The following is a 22,768-nucleotide window of genomic DNA, read 5'->3' on the forward strand; positions in this document are numbered from 1 at the left end:
TTGTCTTAGATCTTCCTCTGTTTCTCTTTAAGGACACCTATCACTGAAATCCAGAATGATCTCATTGAGGATCTTTAATTCTATCTGCAAAGACCCCTTTTTCCAAGTAAGGTCACATTCAGAGCTTCCACATTCAGCTCTTCTAGGGTTTAGGGCTTAAATGTATTTTTTGTGTGTGTGGGAGACTATTGAAGTGATATTAAGCAGTAATCATTTTTGCCCAATGTCTATGCCTCACCAAACAGAAGGAGAGCTGTCAGTGTTTCATTAGAGTTAAGATTTCAGAGAGAGAAACAGTTCATTCATATGATTGGGAAGAACACAGCAGAAACACTAACTACAGGCCCTATGTCAGAGTAGGATACTGGGCTAGAGTTCTCCACTGTCTTAGAAAACATGACCCAAGGTGTGAATTTCAGTTGTGGTTAGGGAACAGAGCTGGAAGCCAATGCTGTAAGGACAGAATCAGTGAGGAGTATGGGGTGAAGATTCAGAAGTCAAGGAGACTAGGCTGAGAAAGGGAGGGAGGCTACTGGAGAGGACACATGAAGAGGATTAACAAAGGGTGCTAGCTTAACCTGATCTCATGGTCTCAGGAAGAGTTAGTTTAAAAGCATAAGGGTAACCAAAATTATTATTGCTTGTTCACTCTCCTTATTACATAGTGGGATCATCAAGGGCAGAAATAGTGTCTTGCTGAGTATTTAGCACAAGAAGATGTGGCCCATAGTGGGGAATTAGTTAAATTGAACTGGAAGAGTTTGTCATTTTCCACTGTTCTTCCCTATTATCACTAACATTTAATAACTCTAGTTTAAGTGCAATTATATTACATATTTGATAAATATGATGACCAACTACATTTTTTGCATACAATATTGAAATATGTTGCTTTTTGAACATATACTCCAAGTATCTTAGGAGCCTTAACCCTAAAATGACATGATTTAGAATTTCACAAATTGCCACCAACTGGTAAGAAATAGGATCTTGAATAAAGGGGAACAATAATAATCTTCAAAGAGTGCTTCCTTTGCAAGAAACATTAGATGAGCAGAACACACAGTAGAAAAAAAATCACATGGGGTTGGCTTTTTTTTCTAAAGATTTATTTTTTTATTTGAAAGTTAGAGTTACACACAGAGAGAAGGAGAGGCAGAGAGAGAGAGAGAGAGAGAGAGGTCTTCCATCCAGTGGTTCACCCCCTAGTTGGTAGCAACAGCCAGAGCTGCGCCGTTCTGAAGCCGGGAGCCAGGAGTTTTCTCCAGGTCTCCCATGCGGGGTGCAGGGACCCAAGGTCTTGGGCCATCTTCTACTGCTTTCCCAGGCCATAGCAGAGAGCTGGATCAAAAATGGAGCAACCGGGACTTGAACTGGCACCCATATGGGATGCCAGCATTGAAGGTGGTGGCTTTATACACTGCACCACACCACCAGCCCCAGGGCTGGCTTTGTAGCATAGCAGGTAAAGCCACTGCTTGCAATAATGGTATGCCTTATGTGTGCCAGTTCCTGTCCCAGCTGTCCATTGCCGATCCAGCTCCATGTTGATGGCTTGGGAAAAGCAGAAGATGGCCCAAGTGTTTGGGTCCTTGCACCCATGTGGGAGACCTGGATGAAGCTCCTGGCTTCTGACTTAGACCTGGTCCAGCCCTGGCCATTGCAGCCATCTGGGGAATAAATCAGTAGATGGAAGATATATTCTCTTTCTCTTTCTTCCTCTCAAAGAAAGAAAGAAAGAAAAAAGAAAGAATCATTGTGGGAATCTCATTTTTCTTTTTTTAAGGTTTATTTATTTATTTGAAAGTCAGAGTTATACAGGGAAAGAGAAGGAGAGGCAGAGAGAGAGAGAGAGAGAGAGAGAGAGAGAGAGGAGAGAGATCTTCCATCTGCTGGTTCACTCCCCAAATGGCCACAATGGCTGGAGCTGCGCAAATCCGAAGCCAGGAGCCAAGAGCTTCTTCCGGGTCTCCCACGCACGTGCAGGGGCCCAAGGACTTGGGCCACGTTCTACTGCTTTCCCAGGCCATAGCAGAGAACTGGATTGGAAGAGGAGCAGCCGGGACTTGAACCAGCACTCATATGGGATGCTTGCACTGCTGGCCAGGGTTTTAACCTGCTGTGCCACAGCGCTGGCCCCAGGAAGATAATTTTTCAATCAAATGCTCAAAGTTGAAGACATAAATTGTCAGACTCTTTACATTTCATCCTTGTACTTTTTATACTTATATGTTGATCTTTAAGTCCTAGAAATTGCATCATTTCCTATATTTCAAGAATGCAGGCCGTCGTCACAGCTCACTAGGCTAATCCTCTGCCTGTGGTTCCGGCACACCGGGTTCTAGTCCCAGTTGGGGCGCTGGATTCTGTCCCGGTTGCTCCTCTTCCAGTCCAGCTCTCTGCTGTGGCCCGGGAGTGCAATGGAGGATGGCCCAAGTACTTGGGCCCTGCCTCCACATGGGAGTCCAGGAGGAAGCACCTGGCTCCTGGCTTTGGATTGGCGCAGCGCGCCAGCCGCAGCACACCAGACATAGTGGCCATTTTGGGGGTGAACCAATGGAAAAGAAGACATTTCTCTCTCTCTCTCTGCCTAACTCTGCCTGTCAAAAAAAAAAAAAAAAAAAAATGCAGGGCTGGCATTGTGGTGCAACAGATTAAAGCCAAGTCCTCCAATGCCGGCATCCCACATTGGAATGCTGATTTGCATCCCAGCTGCTCTGTTTCCAATCCAACTTCCTGCTAATGAGTCTGGGAAAGCAGTGGATGATGGCTCAAATACTTTGACCCCTGCCACACATGTGGAAGAGCTGGATGGAGTTCCAGGCCCCTGGCTTTAGCCTGGCCCAGCCCTGGCTACTGCAGGCATTTAGAGAGTAAACCAGCAGGTGGGAGATTCTCTCTCTCTCTCTCTGTTGCTTTGCCCTATAAATTTATAAGTAAGTAAGTAAATAAATAAACCTTTTCTTAGAAAAATGTGGGGGCCGGCACTGTGGCATGGTGTGTTAGGCCACTGCCTGCAATGCCGGCATCCATATGGGTGCCAGTTTGAGTCCCAGCTGCTTCACATCGATCCAGCTCTCTGCTATGGCCTGGGAAAGCAGTGGAGGATGGCTCAAGCCCTTGGGTCCCTGCATGCTGGTGGGGGACCTGGAAGAAGCTCCTGTCTCCTGGCTTTGAATGGGCCCAGCTGTTGCGGCCATCTGGGGAGTGAGCCAGTGGATGGAAGACCTCTCTCTCTCTGCTTTTTCTTCTCTCTCTGTGTAACTCTTTCAAAAATAAATAAATCTTAAAAAAAAGAAAGAAGAATGTGGAGGTAGGGCTAGCATAGTGGTGTAGCACATGAAGCCACCACCTGTGATACCAGCAAACTATAAAAGGTGCTGGTTTGAATCTTGGCTGCTCTACTTCCAATCCAACTCCTTGTTAATGGCCTGGGAAAAGCAGTGAAGGTGACCCAAGTGCTTGGGTCCCTACCACCCATGTGGGAGACATGGATGAAGCTCTTGCCTCCTGGCTTTAGTCTGGTCCATTCCGGACCTTTTTGACCACCTGGAGAGTGAACCAGCAGATGAAAGACTCTCTGTCTCTCCTTCTCTTTATGTAACCCTGATTTTCAAATATATAGATACATTAAAAAAAAAAAAAAGAATGCAGAGGTGTCTGCGGAGACTGCAGGAGACTTTTTAATATACAGATTATATAAATAATTTTTAAAAGATGCTTGAGATTGTATTGTTGATAGCATGCTATTAGTGTTCTTTTTTTCCCTAAACCAAAATTGTCCAATGAGAGAACTGGACTGATTTTGCCTTCTAACAATGAGACTTATAAAATGGTTTTTAGATTTGAGACCCACGGAATTAGAGTAATTACTGTATATTTCACAAAGGATTCATGAACTACAAATTGCTCCAAACTATTGAAATAACAATCAGAGGAAGTGAGCATACTTTAAAGCCCTGTATGGTGTTACATTTCAGAAATGAGCTGGGCTGGAAAATGAAACCACTTTCTCTTCTTGCTGCTGAGTTTTCCTGAATTTCCTACAAACTGTTTGGAATTTTGCAAACAATTCACAGCTGATAAAATAAAAGGGCAGCAGAACTGAGTGTCTGTGGTGAGGACCCTGGAGGCAGCCAGCAGGAGGGAAAGGTCACTGTCTGCCCCTTGTGGTTCCTGTAACCAAAGAACTAAGCAATTTTTAGGTTTTCTTTTCTTTCTTTTAAATAAACGAGTCAGCTGAGGACCTACAGAGAGGAATACTAGGGCAGCCTGAAATTAGCCTGCCCCAGAGTCTTCTTGGAGAGTTTTACTTGCAACTTTTGCTTATTCACTCCAAGAGCATTAACTGGCTACTTACTGTGTGCCAGGATTTATGCAGGGCATTGATGGTTCTAGGACAGGCTCTCCACCCGTGAGGAACTCTGAGAGGGGTGAGAGACACAGACCAGGAAACAGACCCTTTGAACATAGTGTGCAGAGGTCTGCCCAGGAGATGTGTGAGCACAGCCTATGAAATCAGAGGCAAAGAAGTAGGAGTTTCCCAATTTATAGTGGAATGTGTTGTATGGAGGAGAAATTTGCTACTGTTCTGAGAACTGCAGGTAATTCAGTATAGCTAGTTCTTAGGAGTGACAGGAAGATTAGAGAGAAAGGCAGGGGCTAATGCCAGAGATCATCAAACTCTTGTGCCAGGCAAAGATGCTTAAACTTATCCTGGGGCCAGTGTTGTGGCACAGTGGGTTAAGACATTGCCTGTGGCTGGTTCTGTGGTGCAGTAGGTTAATCTTCCACCTGCAGTGCCAGCGTCCCATAGAGAAGCCAGTTCTAGTCCCAGCTGCTCCTCTTCTGATCCAGCTCTCTGCTACGGCCTGGGAAAGCTATGGCCCGGGAAAGCAGTAGAAGATGGCTCAAGCGCTTAGGCACCTGCATGGGAGACTTGCATAAAGCTCCTGGCTTCAGATCAGCTTAGCTCCGGAAATTGAGGACATTTTGGGAGTGAACCAGCAGATGGAAGACCTTTCTCTCTCTCTTACTGTCTGTAACCCTACCACTCAAATAAATAAAATAAACATCTTTTTTTTTTTTTTTTAAAGGCATTGCCTGTGACACGTGCCAGTTTGAGTTTTGGCTGCTCCATTTCTGATCCAGCTTCCTGTTAATGTGCCCAAGAAAGCCGCAGAAGATAGCCTGAGTACTTGGGCCTCTGCCACCCACATGGGAGACCCAGATGGAGTTCCAGGCTCCTGGCTTTACTGCCTGTCCAAAAAAAAAAAAAAAAAAAAACCCACAAAGGAATAAATAATAATAGGTTTATGATAAGTGCTATAACAGAAATTGACAAAGTGCTGTGGGAGCCCCAAAAGAAATGGTGATCTCTGCCCACGTACAGATAAGTAGAGGCTTCCTGGAGGAGATGACATTTGGGCTGCCGCAAACTTGTATGCTCTTGCTTTAAACACATAGTCTCTTTACTTCTCAGTTCCCCTAATCCATGTGATTAATTCCAAAAAAGTTTATTTAAAAAATTTTTTTTGGACAGGCAGAGTTAGATAGTGAGAGAGAGAGACAGAGAGAAAGGTCTTCCTTCCGTTGGTTCACCCCCCAAATGGCTGCTATGGCCGGCGCGCAGCACTGATCCGAAGCCAGGAGCCAGGTGCTTCTCCTGGTCTCCCATGCGGGTGCAGGGCCCAAGGACTTAGGCCATCCTCCACTGCCTTCCAGGGCCACAGCAGAGAGCTGGACTGGAAGTGGAGCAACCAACCGGGACAGAATCTGGCGCCCCGACCGGGACTAGAACTCTGGGTGCTGGCGCCACAGGCGGAGGATTAGCCTAGTGAGCCGCGGCGCCAGCCTATTCCTTTGTTGTTCCCTTCTCTATGCACTCTGTCTTTCTCATTTTTATATCCCCAGTGTTTGAAGGCATCAATAGACATTCACCAAGTGGATGAAGAGGTGAGAGGAGCTGTGTGGTATGGGGGGAAAGGCAAGGAACTGATAGTAAGGACATGGGGCTCTAATTCCGGTCGTGCTACTAAGCGGCTGCCTGACTCTGAACAAGTCCCGTCATTGCTCTGGGTCTCAATTTCCTCATCTGTAAAATGAGAATAAAAATATAATCCTCCTCTTCAGGGTTATGGAGATTAAGTGAGGTAACTGAGCTCACCAGCTGCCTGCCCAGTTTGTGCCCTGCCCTCGTGAAACAGCCTGGACTATTGTTCCTGTCATTTGGATCTCACTTGCTCGTTCTCTCCTGGTGAGAGGCGAGCTAAAATCTGTTGCCTGGTTGGGAGAGTGGGGGAAGTTTGCGGCAGTGGCATACATATCATCCAGGTGGCCTGAGTTGCTGGGAGGGCAGACACTAAAAGAGGGGAGCATGCGAAGCTAGAAAGTGAGCATGCTTTGCTTCTTTTGTGATCACAAAAGCTAAAGGAGGACCTAAAAGGAGGAGAGCGAGAAGGAGAAAGGCTAGTTCTACAGCATTTGCTGATGGGGCTCAGGAAGCCCTCAAACATGGCCCCCTAAGCCCTGAAATTTCGCAGCATCTGGAGGAATGCCACTGCCACGAAGTCTATTCATTCATCTCCTGTCATAATTTCTCAGTGCCTTAGGCTGATGGAATTAACTCTATCATGAGTATTCAAGTGCTAAGAAAGATGAGGCGAGGTAAAAATTGCAAATACCAAATAAGAGGAATGCCATGTAAAAATTGAAAAAACAGAAAATCATGACTTTAGGCACTGCTATCTCAAGAGGTGACTATCAATTCCCAGGTGAAATGTCTTCCCAGAAGATCCACTAACATTGTTCTTTTTGTACTGTAAAGGCAAACTTTTCCATCAAAACTTGGTAAACTCCTGATTTACAAGGCAGGTAGCTGAGGAGGCCCTGAAATCTGCAACTGATAATTTGTAGTGCTTTCTTTCTTAATCCCATTTATTGAGTTTATTTAGCTATACAGACTGGTCCTCATCACAAGACAAGTAGTCAAGGGAAGATGATGAGAAAGGAAAACGGAGAAGGGGATGAAGCCAGTGGAATCCCTCCCCAAAGGCCAAAAGTCATCTTGGTGTTAAAGCTGGTGATCTTAAAAAAATATATTTCCACATGGCAGGTTTTTTAAAAAATATATTGTGTGCTCAGATGGCACCTTTTATCATGAAGAACTTTTGGCTGAGTTCCAGGCTGATTCTGCTGGCACAGAGAACTCTGAGATCATACCCTATATTCAGAGCACAGAAGAAATATTTAATCCATCTCTGAAATAAAGACGGGGGAAATGGAGCATATTTGAACAGTTTTATAACAAAACCATACCAGGGTGAAGAGTAGAGGGCATCCTATCCATTTGGAATTACTGAAAAGTAACATTGATTCTAAATACTTAAGTGGCATTTTTTTTCATTCTCAGTGTTTCACAATAAGCAGCCTGCATAAATCTGAAGGCAATCTCCAATTTCACAGATACATAAATGAAGGTAGACAGACTTACCTAAGACTAAATTAAAAAAAGAAGGAGGAGAGGCAAAGGAAAAAAGCAGCTCCCAAAGTAGCAGGTTGTGACCCAGGAGTCTGAGCTCTTAGAGCTGAATTTAATCCACACCCAGGCCAAATATAATTCTCCAGGATGGAAGTGGTCCAGGACACCAGAGCTAACACTTTCTACCTTTGCCAAAGAGCCTGAGGCAGTTTGGTGACACGCAATCAGAACCTCACTTCTATTTTTCAACTGAAATAAAGTAAGGCCAGCATCATCTGACAGGCGCTTCCTACCTTGGCAAGGCACTGGTTCAAGTTCATCTGAAGGAAGTATACATATCCTTGGTGCATCACTGCCTCTTGGCATCGCTATTACTCTAGAGGCCTCCTATTCAAGGGTCTGCTTAAGTTGGACAGTTGGGTCATAGTTTCTGGTGTAAGACTGAATCACAGCTTTACTTCATGTCAGTGTTGAGTCCTTGATTATATACTGTGCTTCTTCATGACACCCCCCAAACCTTAACTGTGGGATAGGCCTGAATGATTGCTCTGTGACCTAGAAATTAAAACCCCACCACTAAATGATCAAAGGTGGTCCAGGCAAAAGCCTTTGTGGAAATCTGAAAGCCATTATCTTTTCTACACTTCCTCTCTTCACCCTCACTTTGTTTTGGAATACACAGGGACACCCGTGAACAAAAATAAACCAACTTGCCCTTGACTGATTATTCTGCCTTTTGAGTTATCAAATGTGAGTACTTCTGGCTTCCAGATATGGTGAAACAGACTGCTGGGAAGCCAGCCACAAATTACAGTTGATCTTCCAGCATCTTCTACCTGAAGGAACAAAGCAGAAAATTAAAATTAGTGAGCCGTGCCTCAAAGTTTACTTGCCTTCTGAATCACATTTGGATTTCAGAAATGTAGAAAGAATCCTGGTGTGTGTTCTCAGCTCAACACTGCCTATCCACACTTACTGGCTCTTCTAACTCCTTTACTCTATACCCAGTCCATACACATTTGACTGTCGGCTCCCCAGAACTCTCTCAGCCTCATCAGGGCACCTTTAGGTAAGGGAGAGGCACCCCGGGAGGCAGAGGGTGAAACGTGGCAACTCTTCCATAGGCAGATCAATATAGCAGAGCTGCTCAGGATAGGTTTCGCTAGGGTTTAAATCAGGTTGTCAACTCAAACACAATGGGCTTTGTTACTCCTGTTTAAAGAGGAAACAGCAGTTTTTGGCCTCCTCAGACTATACAGTAGGGTACGTGGGATGGCAATTCCAGGGACAAATCTGTTTTTAGCTACTCAATGTTCCCCAGGAAGTTCTTGAGCTGCTTCTGAAATGCACAGAAACATTCATACTGAAGCAAACCTCGCAGCTTTCAGCTATGGAGAAGGGACCGGGTGTGTGAGGAAGGGGGTCTGTCAGGATCACAGAACCGAGATCTTTCGGCGAGCGATCCCAACACCTGTGACTGACCTCAGAAACCCCACACTCACTAATTCCAGGACATCCTTTTCTGGCTTGAGTACTCAGCCGGAGAGGCTTGGTGGGCCGCCCCACTATTGAGTTCAGATGTGGGGTTACTGCTGCGTTCAGAGGAGCTGTGAAACACCTAACCCGAGAACCGCCTAGCTCTTCAAGGGGAGAAGGGACGGGCTCAGGGGCCACGGGCACATCCGCTCACGGAGCCCTCACGGGCCCGTCAACGGCCTCCGGGACTTCTGCTTTATTTGACAACTTATCACGGGCGGTGGGCAGGGCTGTCCCAGCACGGTGAAGAGGGCCGCGAGGAGGGGATCCGCCGGCAGACCGCCCCAGCACCGGAGAGCGCGCGCCCCTCCACGCCCGCGCCCCTCCCCCGCTGCTCGTCTCCGGGCAGAAGCGGCTCCCGCCAGCCCGTCCTCTCCCGCTCCTCACGCGTCCGGGCGGACCGAGCCTCAGCAGGAGCCCCGCCTGTCTCCGGGCAGCTTGAACCCCTGAGCGCTCGCCCAGCCTGTCAGTAACCGCCGTTTGCGCTTTCTTTCTTTCTTTCTTTTTTTTTTTTTTTTTTTTCCCTTCCTCTTCTTTTCTTCCCCCTTCTGCCTTTGTCCCGCTTGGTAACTGGGCTCTGACCAATAGCTGTCTCACCGGCCGGCGCCGGCTATCTTCTGATTGGTCCGCTCGGGGAGCGCAGCCGTCTCCCGCTCCTTCGCTGGAGCAAGGCAGACAAAAGACGCAGGCTCCAGGCTCCGGCAACCGGGATCAGCCAATCAGCACCCGGCTTAGTTCTCTTCCATCTCCTCCCTCCTCCACTCTCCCTCCCGGCTTGGCTCGCGTGCTCCAGGCCCTGACTCCTGGCGTGCGGCCAGCGCCCGGGCCGTACCATTCTGATTGAGACTTGGGGGGTGGGAAGAGGCTAGCTGATTAAGGAGCCGAGGCCTAGGGAGCGGAGGGGAGAATTGAAAGCCGAGATGGAGGTCAGTTTCGTGAAGGGTTTTTTAGGTGCCTGACAGAACTCTTAGTACTTCCAGGATGGAGCCAGCGGAAGGGGGCAGCGGTGATGTTGGCTGTCCCCTTGCCCTGCGCGGTTGGGTGGCGCCTCAGCGGGGGGGCGCGGGGGGCGGGGGAGGATGTCCCCTCCGCGCCGTTAAAATGAAACTCTAGTGGCTGGAGTCAGGGCAGAGCGTGAGGGGAGCCGGCGCTGGCGGGGCTGCTCACACCCCGGAGGGAGCGCCCAGCCGAGCCGAGCCGAGCTGACGGACTCTCTCACGGGCCCCAATCCCAGGGCTGCGGCAGCTTCGGTTCTGAGCCCGGCGGGAAAGGATCCCGAATCCCGGTCCTGAGGGAATAGCTCTGTGTAGACCAGTGGGACCCCGAAACTTGAACGCAACCCTCAGTCCCTTTTTTATGCCTGCCTTTGTCACTTCCCCAGCTTTCTCCCAGCGCGTTTTTGTTTTTGTTTTTTTCTCCCCTCCATTCTCCCTCCGAAGGACACAAAAGTGGCTTCCGCGGAAAGATCTGGAGGTGGTGGGAGATTTTTCTTTGGAGAACGATTGTGTGGAAAGGATTTTTGGGAAGCCGTTTTTAAACACCTCCGTGCCCCAAGCCTCTCTATACGCTCTGAGGAGAAAAACCCGTAGCTTGAAAGTTCGGGGGGCATTTTGCCGGGTGCTGTAAGAGGAGAGGGGGAGGACCCTGTCCTCGTCCTGGTAGTTGGCTGGACTTGTACCGGTCGTTGGAAAACCTGAAGTACATTTCCGTGTGGAACTTTTACAGATATATATTTTTAGATTTTTAAATATCAGATAAAAAATATATGCTTTCTATATATTTTCTGACGACCTGCCCCTGACAGCGCGATGTACAATACGGTGTGGAGTATGGACCGCGATGACGCAGACTGGAGGGAGGTGATGATGCCCTATTCGACAGAACTGATATTTTATATTGAAATGGATCCTCCAGGTACTTGGGAGAAAAAAATCTTGTGATGGGTCTGATTTGTGTTAAACAAGCCCTTGGTGATATTTGGAGGGCAGAAGTATTTCTGGGTGCACTAAATTCGGGATGAGAGATTTGCAGTTAGAGCTGCAGTAAAACTGCTTGTGGTTTACACGTTTAAAGTTTGCAGTTCGGACCCTGATCCTATTGTCCTGAGGAGGTGGGGGTGGGGGCTGCAGTGGGGGTGGGAGGAGAGGACCCCCTCCCCCTTTTTAAACTTTACTTTTGCATGTCGTAAAGGTTTTTATCGGTTCTTCACTTTTTTTCTCTCCCCCAATTAAAGACTTCTCCCTGCAAGGGATGTTTTATATCCCACTCTTGAAGTCATGCTTTCTCTTTGGGGAGATTCCTCCTTAAGGAGTCTGATTTGGGTCCTTGTGTTTTACCTTGGTTAACTTCTGAAACTGAGTTGCCTGTGTGATTATTCATTTTAAGACTCCTCGTTTCTCTTACAGAAACCAAATGCCGGTTAGTGATTTTCAGGGACTGGGCGTTCTTATTCAGTCATGGCCTTAGACTGAGGTTTTCCTTTTCAGAATATAGTTACTCAGAGAGCTCTGTGTGCAGCATTTTATTACTCTTTAATTTATGGTTGTTTAATTTATGGAAGAGTGTTTACTATAACTTAAATTCTCAGAAAAAAAAAGAGGAACCTTCCTCTTTCGTGGGAATATATGATGTGCACATATATGTTATAGATTCCTGTACATATAATGTGAAGTATACATTATACTGTATTTTTTGTTTTAGAGCTTTGTCTGAAGCCATTACAGACATTTTGTGTATCTGGTAGGGAAAGAAAAGGAAGAGAAAATGGAAAAGTTTTTTTTTTAAATCTACTCCATTTTATGGTTATTAGCTGTCAAATTTTCAAGCCGTTTGCAATTATAGACAGTGTTTTATGTAACAATTTTGAATAAGTAGAGGGCCTTTGTGACTCCTGGTTTTTGTTGTGGATGAATTCATTATGTCTTTAAAAATGTGTTATAGCTAAGCCTATAGAATAAATTGTGTGTCTGGGGAGTCTCACTTATTATAAGATTATTTTTGGAAACATTGGAAAGGATTTGAGCCCATGCAAATGTAGTGAATTATAAATGTCGTATAGAAGGTATGTAGAAATCGTGTAGTGTGTCCTTGCAAACAGAAAATTATCCTCCTTGTTTTTTTTTTTTCAATTAGTCATAGTATTAAATGATGGTATATTAAAAAACTACTAACATCGAATAAACGTTTTTCACTGTTGATCACTTAGAATTTTTTTTCATCATTTTGGAGCCTTCTTTGCTTTTATAATTGTGACTGCAATCCAGATGCGCTTTTCAATGTTCTGTAAAGTTTGTAAAATTTGCCACCCATCTATTGTGTATGTCTCCCCCTTTGTTTCCCCCAATGGTAAAGCATCACTTCTTCTAGATACATTTGTCATTTATGTGGTCGGGCATTTATTACATCACTGGTACTTCTTGTGTAAAAAGTAAGGTTGATAATTCTAGATTTTGGTTATTATAAAAATTATATATTCAAACTGCCTTAGAATCATACTGTGACATATAGCATTTTGCCTTCCAAACATACAAAGAAAATGTGTTGGGTGGGGAGGTGAGTAGGGAGGAAGGGAGAAAATAAGGAAGGCCCTAATGGTTGAAAAATATTGGCCAAGTTAAGTCTAGTCCAAAAATACTTTTAAGAAAAGTTGACTGTTATAATTAGGTAGGGATGTGGGTCTTATAAGATTGTACAGAAAATTCTGATCCAAACTTTGTTTAATTTCCATAGCAATAAACTTTTGAGCTTAAAATGTTCATCCTTGAATGAAATTTTATATGCTGAGATTCTATTCACAGTATTGAGAATATGCATATGCTGTTCTTTATTATCCATTTTGTATTCGTAATGTAGAATATGATTAGTTATTATTAATGGCTTTTTAAAAGGGAATCACACTTGAGTATGCTGAAGCATTGCCTATGAAGTAAGTGTTTGTAATGGAAATAATGTGATATGCCAACCTTGTTTTATATGAAAAAATTAAGTTTTTGAAACATTTGAAGCTATAGGTAAATCGTCAGTGAAGTGGTTGCAGCATGTTTTGTATCTGTTTTTCCTGGTTTCTACACCAAATCAAGCTCTTATTATTTCCTTCCTGGACTGATGTGATAGCACTCTTAACCTTTTTCCCGTTTGTACTCTGTTCAATCCACAGTAATGTTAAACTATCGTTTGATGTTTTTACCTTCCAATGTTAAATCTTCTAAAGGCTTTTTAAAGTCTTTCAATGGCTTCCCTTGGCCTGTTTTTCTTTTTTGAGGAGTGGGGGGCCCAAGTTGCTTGCTCCCTTATTTTTGCTTCTAAAATGATTTTCCAGTCCATTCTGGAGTCCATCATGATTTCTATGGAAGGTATTTTATATTTGCTGTGCCTTGAATGTATGCTTTTTTTCTTCTTGAGATGCCTTTCATGCCCAGTGTTCACTTGTTGAAATCTTTTATGTGTTTGAGACCCAGGTAAGAGGTCTTCTTTGCCAGGGAATGTGTTTTCCCTGATCCATTATGAGAAGTCATCCCACCTTCCTCTTCCCGCCCTCTGATAGCATTTTTGGTACGGAATTTCTTCCATTCTGTTTAGACCAGCTACTGTATTTATTTATGTATACTTCCCCCTGTGAAATTGGCTTCCCACCTGGTTATGAGCTTCTTAGATTGCTTAGGGTCTTGCAAGTAGTAGGCAATTTAATCATTTAATCAATATGTGTTGAATTAATAAATAACTAGGGTGCACTATTTCTTTCTAGCCTTTAGGTGCTTTTTTACTTAAGGTTCTTGGTCGCTTCATTCCTTGACTGTTGTAATAGCCTAGGGTTAAATAACTTTTGAATTAGACATCTCTTGACTTAGGGCCCTTAATTGTAATGGTGCCAGTGTTTTTTGCATCTTGATTTTAGACTGAACCATAAATGCAGAATTTTTCTTTTTATTGCTTTTAGTGGTCTAAAAAAACTTTTAAAAAAGTATTGCCTTCCATCCTGTTTTTTACATGACTATTGTTAGCCATGCATCCTCAAGGTTTCTAATAAGTGCATGAATTGCTGTGTTTACTGTCAATTATTGGTAATGTAAGAATCCAAAGGGGTGTTTAATGTCTTAATGATTATGTGTTTTCTAGCAGCAGTAAAAATACTGTTTATTTGCGACATAAAACTTTCTACTTTAGAAATGTTGAGATTGTGGTACATAGGAACTGGTTAGCCTTGCTGTGAATTTGGGAATCGGGATTATTCAGGGAAAAAGCAATTGCTGGATTGGCTTCTCAGTGAGACCCATTTCTGGTATACACAACTGCACAAAGCTTATATAAAGTGTTCTATTATCTTACCACTTTAGTTCTGATGTTATTGTTTTTATTTTAGGAAAATTAAGTGATTATTTTAAAAATAATAAGCATAACTCTATAAGATTGTCTGTAGACTTTGTTTTTATCAAGACAAACTTCTGGAATTATCTTTAGAACAGCAGCATTTTTTCAGTAGATAATTAGAACATTAATTAACAGTTTGGCGAAACAAACACAGGAAGGCCCAGAGAAGTGATTCTCAATTTTTTGATCTTTGTATCCTTTTTTCTTTTTCTTTTTCTTTTTTGACAGGCAGAGTGGACAGTGAGAGAGACAGAGAGAAAGGTCTTCCTTTGCCGTTGGTTCACCCTCCAATGGCTGCTGCGGCCGACGAGCTGCGGCCGGCGCACCGCGCTGATCCGAAGCCAGGAGCCAGGTGCTTTTCCTGGTCTCCCATGTGGGTGCAGGACCCAAGCACTTGGGCCATCCTCCACTGCACTCCCGGGCCACAGCAGAGAGCTGGACTGGAAGAGGGGCAACTGGGACAGAATCCCTGACCGGGACTAGAACCTGGGGTGCCGGTGCCGCAGGCGGAAGACTAGCCTATTGAGCTGCGGCGCTGGCCTCAGTATCCCTTTTAAATTCTGTCTTCCTCTCTTCCTTCCTCTTTCTCTCTCCCCCACTCTCCTTTTTCTTTTTTTAAAGATTTATCCATTTATTTGAAAGAGAGTTACAGAGAGAGAGGGAGAGGGAGAGAGAGAGAGAGAAAGAGAGAGAATCTTCTATCTGCTGGTTTACTCTCCAAATGGCTGTAATATCTGGGCTGGGCTGGGCTGGGTTGAAGCCTGGAGCCATGAACTCCATCCTGGTCTCACACAGGGGTGGCAGTGGCCCAACCACTTGAACCATCTTCTGCTGCCTTCCAGGAACATTAGCAGGGAATTGAATTGGAAGTGGAGCAGCCAGAACCAAAATTGGCACCCATATGGGTTGCTGGTGTTGCAGGCTGCAGCTTTACACACTGTGTCACAATGCTGGCCCATAGATTTTTTTTTAAAAAGATTTATTTATTTATTTATTTATTTTTTGAAGGCAGAGGCAGAGAGAGAAAGAGAGGTCTTCGTCCGCTGGCTCACTCCTCAGATGGCCATAACAGCCCGAGCTGTGCCTATCTGAAGCCAGGAGCCTGGAGCTTCTTCCGGATCTCCCATATGGACAGGTTCAGGGGCCGAAGCAACTTGGGCCATATTCTACTGCTCTCTCAGGCTATAGCAGAGAGCTGTACTGGAAGTGGAGCAGCTGAGACTTGAACCAGCTGCCCATATGGAATGGTGGCACTGAAAGCTGTGGCATTACCTGCTATACCACAGTGCTAGTCCCTGGCCCATAGATTTTTTTTTTTTTTTTTTTTTTTTTTTTTTTTTTTTTTTTTTTTACAGGCAGAGTGGACAGTGAGAGAGAGAGACAGAGAGAGAAAGGTCTTCCTTTTGCCGTTGGTTCACCCTCCAATGGCCGCCGCTGCAGCCGGCGCACCGCGCTGATCCAATGGCAGGAGCCAGGATCCAGGTGCTTTTTCCTGGTCTCCCATGGGGTGCAGGGCCCAAGCACCTGGGCCATCCTCCACTGCACTCCCTGGCCATAGCAGAGAGCTGGCCTGGAAGAGGGGCAACCGGGACAGAATCCGGCTCCCCAACCGGGACTAGAACCCGGTGTGCCGGCGCCGCAAGGTGGAGGATTAGCCTATTGAGCCACGGCGCCGGCCTGGCCCATAGATTTTTAAAAATTATTGAAGACCGGGGCCAGCACTGTGGTATAGCAGATAAAGCTACCGCCTGTAGTGCCGGCATCCCATATGGACGCCAGTTTGAGTTCTGGCTGCTCCACCTCTGTCCAGCTCTCTGCTACGGCCGGGGAAAGCAGTAGAAGATGACCTAGGTCTTTGGGCCCTGCACCTGCGTGGGAAGGCCTGGAAGAAGCTCCTGGCTCCTGGCTTTGGATCGGTGCAGCTTCGGCTATTGTGGCCAATTGGGGAGTGAACCAGCGGATGGAAGACCTCTATCTCTCTGCCTCTCCTCTCTCTGTGTAATTCTGACTTTAATAAATAAATAAATCTTAAAAAAATATTGAAGACTGGGGCTGCTGCTGTGGCATAGTGGGTAAAGCCACCACCTGCAGTGCCAGCAACCCATATGGGTGCCAGTTGGAGTCCCAGCTGTTTTACTTGCAATTCAGCTCTCTGCTATGGCTTAGGAAAGCAGTAGAAGATGGCCCAAGTTCTTGAGACCTGGGCCTAGCTGGAAGACTTTCTCTCTCTCTCTGCTTCTCCTTTTCTATTTAAATCTTTCAAATAAATAAATCTTTAAAAAAATTACTAAGACCCTAAAGAAATTCTATTTAACTGGGTTATCTATATTATTATTTACTGTGTTAGAATAAAATGAAAAATTTAAAAAATACTTAGTTCATTTAAAATAATAGATGTCAATATAACTTTTTCAGTAAAAATGCATTAAAAATTAATGAGAAAGGTGATACTTTCATGCTTCTGCAACTATCTTTAATATCTAACTCATGGAAAACATCTAAATTTGCAATTCTGCTCCTGCATTCAATTTGGAAAACTGTATACCTGGGAGAGAATGAGAATGAAATAGACAAATAATATTTTAGTAATACAGTGTTATAAAAATAGTTTTGACCTCTTAGATACTCTGAAGGGGTTTGGGGAACTCTGGACCACATTTTGAGAACTGCTAGTCTGGAAGTCATCTGACTAGTTTGTGAAGATACCTGGTGAAGTATCTTCTGACCTTGAAGTCAGGTGAAGAGTGCTTAAAGAAACTTATTTGCTTATCTTGGCATACTTGGTATATTAAACCTGGTAAAATTTATTTATTTATTTATTTATTTATTTTGACAGGCAGAATTAGACAGTGAGAGAGAGACAGAGGGAAAGGTCTTCCTTCCGCTGGTTCACCCACCAAATGGCTGCCATGGCTGGCGTGCTGCGCTGATCCGAAGCCAGGAGCCAGGTGCTTCCTCCTGGTCTCCCATGCAGGTGTAGGGCCCAAGGACCTGGGCCATCCTCCACTGCACTCCCGGGCCACAGCAGAGAGCTGGACTGGAAGAGGAGCAACCAGGACAAATTCCAGCTTCCCAACCGGGACTAGAACCCAGGGTGCTGGTGCTGCAGGCGGAGGATTAGCCTAGTGAGCTGCAGCACCGGCCAAATTTATTTATTTTTAAGACTTATTAATTTATTTGAAAGAGCAACACAGAGACTGAGAGAGAGAGAGAGAGAGAGAGAGAGAGAGACTGAGAAACTGATCCTCTACCTGCTGTCACTCCCCAAATGTCTGCAATAGCCAGGGCCTATACCAATGGAAGCCAGGATCCAGGAACTCCATCTAGGTCTCCCATTTGGGTGGCAGTGGCCCAGGCACTTAGGCCCTCATCCATTGTATTCCCAGGCACATTAGTGGGAAGCTGGATTAGAGGTCCAACAGCTGGGACTTGAACTGGCATTCAGATATAGGATACCAGTATTGCAAGCAGTGGCAGAATCTGTAAAATTAAAATTAATGAAGTAAAATTTAGATTAAGTAAGAAACATTTTGGTAGAGAACTGGTACATTGGCCCTGTGATGATTAAGGAAAATATCTGCTGAGACCTATGATGAAAAAATCAATTATTTGTTGCTATGTGGTTCTTGCTATTAGCAAGATGGGTATCCTATTTCTGTGTTTAATTTTTTAAAATTAATTAATTAATTTGGAAGACAGAGTTATAGAGATAGAAGGAGAGAGAGAACTTAAGTCTGCTGGTTCATTACCTCAATGGCCACAATAGCCAGAGCTGGGCCAGGCTGAAGCCAGGAGCTTCATCTGTATGTTTCATGTGGACAGCAGGGGCCCAAGTACTTGGACCATCTTCTGCTGCTTTCTGAGACACATTAGCTGGGAGTTGGCTTGGAATTGGAGCAGCCAGGACTTGAACTGGTGACCATACAGGATGCCAGTGTCACAGGAGGCAGCTTAACTCACTCTACCACAATGCCGGCTCCTAATTTTTCTTATTTAACTGTGAGTACTTGAAGGGTTCATTCTATATAAATACTTCTCTTAGGTATGATAGGGTATTTTATGTTCTAATGACACTATAGTTTGAGAAAATGTTAATATAATATTGTAGTATAGGAAATACATTAATATATTCAAATGAAGTGAAAGTTGTGCCATTTTTTTTCTAATCGAAAACCAATGGGGCTGGGACTGTAGCTTAGTACATTAAGCCTCCGCCTGCAGCACTGAGATCCTGTATGGGTGTCTGTTCAAGTCCCAGCTGCTCCAGTACTGATCCAGCTCTCTGCTAATGGCCTGAGAAAGCAGTGGAAGAAGGCCCACATGGAATACCCAGAGGAAGCTCCTTGCTCCTGGCTTCGGATTGGCCCAACTCTGGCTATTTAGCCATTTGGGGAGTGAACCAGCAGATGGATGACTTTTCTCTCTGTCTCCCTGTTTCTGTCTGTAGCTCTGCCTCTCAAATAAATAAATAAATCCTTTTTTTTAAAAAAAAAAGGAAAAGAGAAGTCGTTGCTTTTATTTAATGTGTATACTGTGTATCTAACTATATTTCATTAGAAGTTTGGTGATTTTCCTATTTGATAATGCTTTTTGATTTTATTCTCATCAGTATTTAGATGCTGAATACCTTTGTATTTTTCTTAAAGGTAGAAAAGTTAGTACATGTTTATGGTTGCAATATTTAATTAAGTAGGTAGAAAAAGATTTAAATATGATTAGGTCTATGTGATATGACATTTTAAAAAACTGGTATTAAAGAGGGAAGCAGCCTGAATGGAAAGAATATAGACTTTGAAAATAGATGGCATAGGTTGCAAATTGTCTTTGCTTCTTATCCACCCTGCCCAAAGTTTATATGGCTAGTACTTAATCTTTCTGAGCATCTGTTTTCTCTTTTGTCAAGTTGGACTAACATCTATCTTTCAGAGCAGAGGGGATCTGATGTACTGTACTGTATCAATTTCTTTTTTCTTTTTCTTTTTCTTTTCTTTTTTTTTTTTTTTTTTGACAGGCAGAGTGGACAGAGAGAGAGACAGAGAGAAAGGTCTTCCTTTGCCGTTGGTTTACCCTCCAATGGTCGCTGCGGCTGGTGCGCTGCGGCCGGCTCATCGCGCTGATCCGAAGCCAGGAGCCAGGTGCTTTTCCTGGTCTCCCATGGGGTGCAGGGCCCAAGCACCTGGGCCATCCTCCACTGCACTCCCTGGCCATAGCAGAGAGCTGGCCTGGAAGAGGAGCAACCAGGACAGAATCCGGCACCCCGACCGGGACTAGAACCCGGTGTGCCGGCGCCGCAGGCGGAGGATTAGCCTATTGAGCTGCAGCACCGGCCACTGTATCAATTTCTAGCATAATATTTGGTACATGGTACATGTTAAAGATTATTATTGATTATGTTATTCCAAGTCTACCTCTTTGTGTTCTTTTTTTTTTTAAATTTTTTTAATTTTAATTTTTTTTTTTTTTTTTTTTTTTATTTTTTGACAGGCAGAGTGGACAGTGAGAGAGAGAGACAGAGAGAAAGGTCTTCCTTTGCCGTTGGTTCACCCTCCAATGGCCGCCGCGGCTGGCGCGCTGCGGCCGGCGCACCGCGCTGATCCGATGGCAGGAGCCAGGAGCCAGGTGCTTTTCCTGGTCTCCCATGGGGTGCAGGGCCCAAGCACCTGGGCCATCCTCCACTGCACTCCCTGGCCACAGCAGAGAGCTGGCCTGGAAGAGGGGCAACCGGGACAGAATCCGGCGCCCCGACCGGGACTAGAAGCCGGTGTGCCGGCGCCGCTAGGCGGAGGATTAGCCTAGTAAGCCGCGGCGCCGGCCTGTGTTCTTTTTTTAAAAAAAATTAATTTACTTAAAGGCAGAATGACTGAGAGGGAGAGACTGAGGAGATCGTCTGTCCATTGGTTCATGCTCTAAATGGCTGCAACAACTGGGTTGGGCCAGCTTGAAGTCAGAGCCTGGAGTTTCCTGCATGGGTAGCACGTGCCAAGCACTTGGGCCGTATTCTACTGCTTTCCCATTACTTGCTGTGCCAAGATACTGGGCTCCTCTTTGTGTTTTCTTGCAGTGAAAAACCTTAAACAGATTTTTTTCCCCATTATTTATCTTTAATGCTTAAACTGGGGCTGTGTTTCATCCATTTTATTTTTGTAAGTTTTATAGTCTTCTGGTTATAACATCTTTTTTTTTTTTTTTAGAATTTATTTTTTTTAAATATTATTTGAAAGGCAGATTGGCAGGGAAAGAGGGAGAGACACAGAGAAAGAGAGCTTCCATCCTTAGTTTCACTTGCCAAATGGCTGCAGTAGTTGGGGCTGGACCAGGCTGAAGCCAGGAATCAGAAATTCTATCTGGGTTTTGCTTGTGGGTGGCAGGGCCCAAGTACTTGGACCTTCTTCCACTGTTTTCCGAGGCACATTAATAGGGAGGTGGATTGGAAGTGGAGCAGCTGCGACATATACCAGCACTCCAGTATGGGATGCAGGTGTCACAGGCTGTGGCTTAACTTGTGCCACAGTGCCAGCCCCTGGTTATAACATTTTATGAGTTTATGAAAATGTCACTCTGTCACTTTTTTTGTTTCCATTGCCTTTGTCCAGTTCCTTGTCATCTCACATTTGAAATTTATAATTAAGGTAATAGTTGCTAACATTTGTTGAATAATTTTTCTAGACTAATTAAATGTTAATATTAGTAGCAAATGTTTTTATATGTACTGTTTCTCTTAGCCACATAGCAACCTTATAAAATATGCATTATTATTATTATTATTCTAGTTTATAGATGGAAACTGAGACTTAGGTTTAGTAATTTATTTCTATTACTAGCTTACAGCTAGCAAGTACCAGAGTAGGTCTGTCTGCCTGACTGTAATGCCCAGGCTCTTAACCAGTACCTGCTAACTGGTTGTTCTGTTTCTAATTTCTTCTTCCCTTGTCCATATACGATTGTCCTGAATTCTTCAATCAAAATAATACTAATAAAACATTATTTTCATTCTCTTAATGTCCTTCTCTGAAATAATCACCACACTCCATTTCTTTTTTTTTTTTTAAGTTTATTTATTTATTTGAAAGGCAAAATGACAAAGAAACAGAGAGGTATCTTCTATCTGCTGGTTTACTCCCCAAATATCTGCAACAATCAGAGCTGGGCCAGACCAAAGCCAGGAGCCAGGAACTCCAAACAGGTCTCACAAATTATGTCAGAAACCTAAGTACTTAGACTATCATACGCCTTCCATGTACATTAGCAGGAAGCTGGATCTGAAGCAGATGTGGAACTTCATCCCAGATACTCCAATATAGGATGCTGTGTTCCAAGCAGTGGCTTAACCTGCTGTACCACAATGCCTACTCTCTATTTCTTTGAAGCAGGGGCCATATTCTTAAACTTGGCATATATGATATTTAGTATTATGCACCAAATTATATTCATAACTTTAATATTAATCATCTGTTCACATTTCTACTCTAGCCCAATACTCTGAATACTCTGAATACTCATTCGTACCTTCAAGCTTTTGGTTATACTGCTTCCTATGTAGAATATACCCATCCTGTCCCTATCTGTAAATCGGGATCCTGTGCTTGTCCTTTACTTGATTTTTAACTTTTATATATTTTACTTGAAAGGCACAGAGAGAGTGACAGACAGAGGGGTCCCATTTGTGGGTTTACTCTGAAAGTGTCTGCAAATCTGGGGCTAGGTCAGGCTGAAGCTGGAAGCCAGGAACTCAATTCAGGTCTGCTACATGGGTGGTAGGGACCCAAGGACTTGAGCCATCACCTGTGGCCTCTCAGGGTACTCATTAGCTGGAAGCTAGAATTGGGAGTGGAACAGGGATTAGAATCCAGGCACTGTGATATGTGATATGGGTATCCCAAGCAATGTCTTAACCACTATGCCAAAAAATTCTCCCCCACCCCTACTTTCTTCTTAAAACTTCCTCCCAGGCCGGCGCCGAGGCTCAATAGGCTAATCCTCCACCTAGCGGCTCCGGCACACCGGGTTCTAGTCCCGGTCGGGGAACCGGATTCTTTCCTGGTTGCCCCTCTTCCAGGCCAGCTCTCTGCTGTGGCCAGGGAGTGCAGTGGAGGATGGCCCAAGTGCTTGGGCCCTGCACCCCATGGGAGACCAGGAGAAGCACCTGGCTCCTGGCTTCGGATCAGCGCGGTGCACCAGCCACAGTGCGCCGGACATGGCGGCCACTGGAGGGTGAACCAACGGCAAAAGGAAGACCTTTCTCTCTGTCTCTCTCTCTCACTATCCACTCTGCCTGTCAAAACAAAAAATTAAAAAAAAAAAAAATTTAAAACTTCCTCCCAGAAATCTAGGACTGTGTCCCTTTGTATGTGGGACTATGGTCTTTTATTTTGACATGAAATTGTA

The 22,768-nt window shown here is 44.5% G+C and overlaps 1 protein-coding gene across 4 annotated transcripts in view; it reads left to right on the top strand.

Annotated features, from left to right (window-relative positions):
* The first annotated feature begins 9,369 nt into the window (after positions 1-9,369).
* PIK3R3 (phosphoinositide-3-kinase regulatory subunit 3) overlaps positions 9,370-22,768 on the top strand; it is a 154,549-nt gene continuing 141,150 nt past the window's right edge. For 2 of the 4 annotated variants that reach the window (XM_051857837.3, XM_070078571.2), the window contains exons 1-2: positions 9,801-9,942; positions 10,821-10,930. In XM_051857837.3, coding sequence (XP_051713797.1) covers positions 10,825-10,930 — 106 coding nt within the window. In that variant the 5' untranslated portion in view covers positions 9,801-9,942; positions 10,821-10,824. Of the gene's footprint in view, positions 9,482-9,800; positions 9,943-10,099; positions 10,931-22,768 lie in introns of those variants that run through there. The other 2 variants (XM_051857838.3, XM_089300749.1) reach the window with 2 other exon arrangements.

This window comes from Oryctolagus cuniculus, chromosome 7 (assembly GCF_051225735.1).
Source record: "Oryctolagus cuniculus isolate XC-2025 breed Fujian yellow rabbit chromosome 7, ASM5122573v1, whole genome shotgun sequence".
Lineage (NCBI taxonomy): Eukaryota > Metazoa > Chordata > Mammalia > Lagomorpha > Leporidae > Oryctolagus > Oryctolagus cuniculus.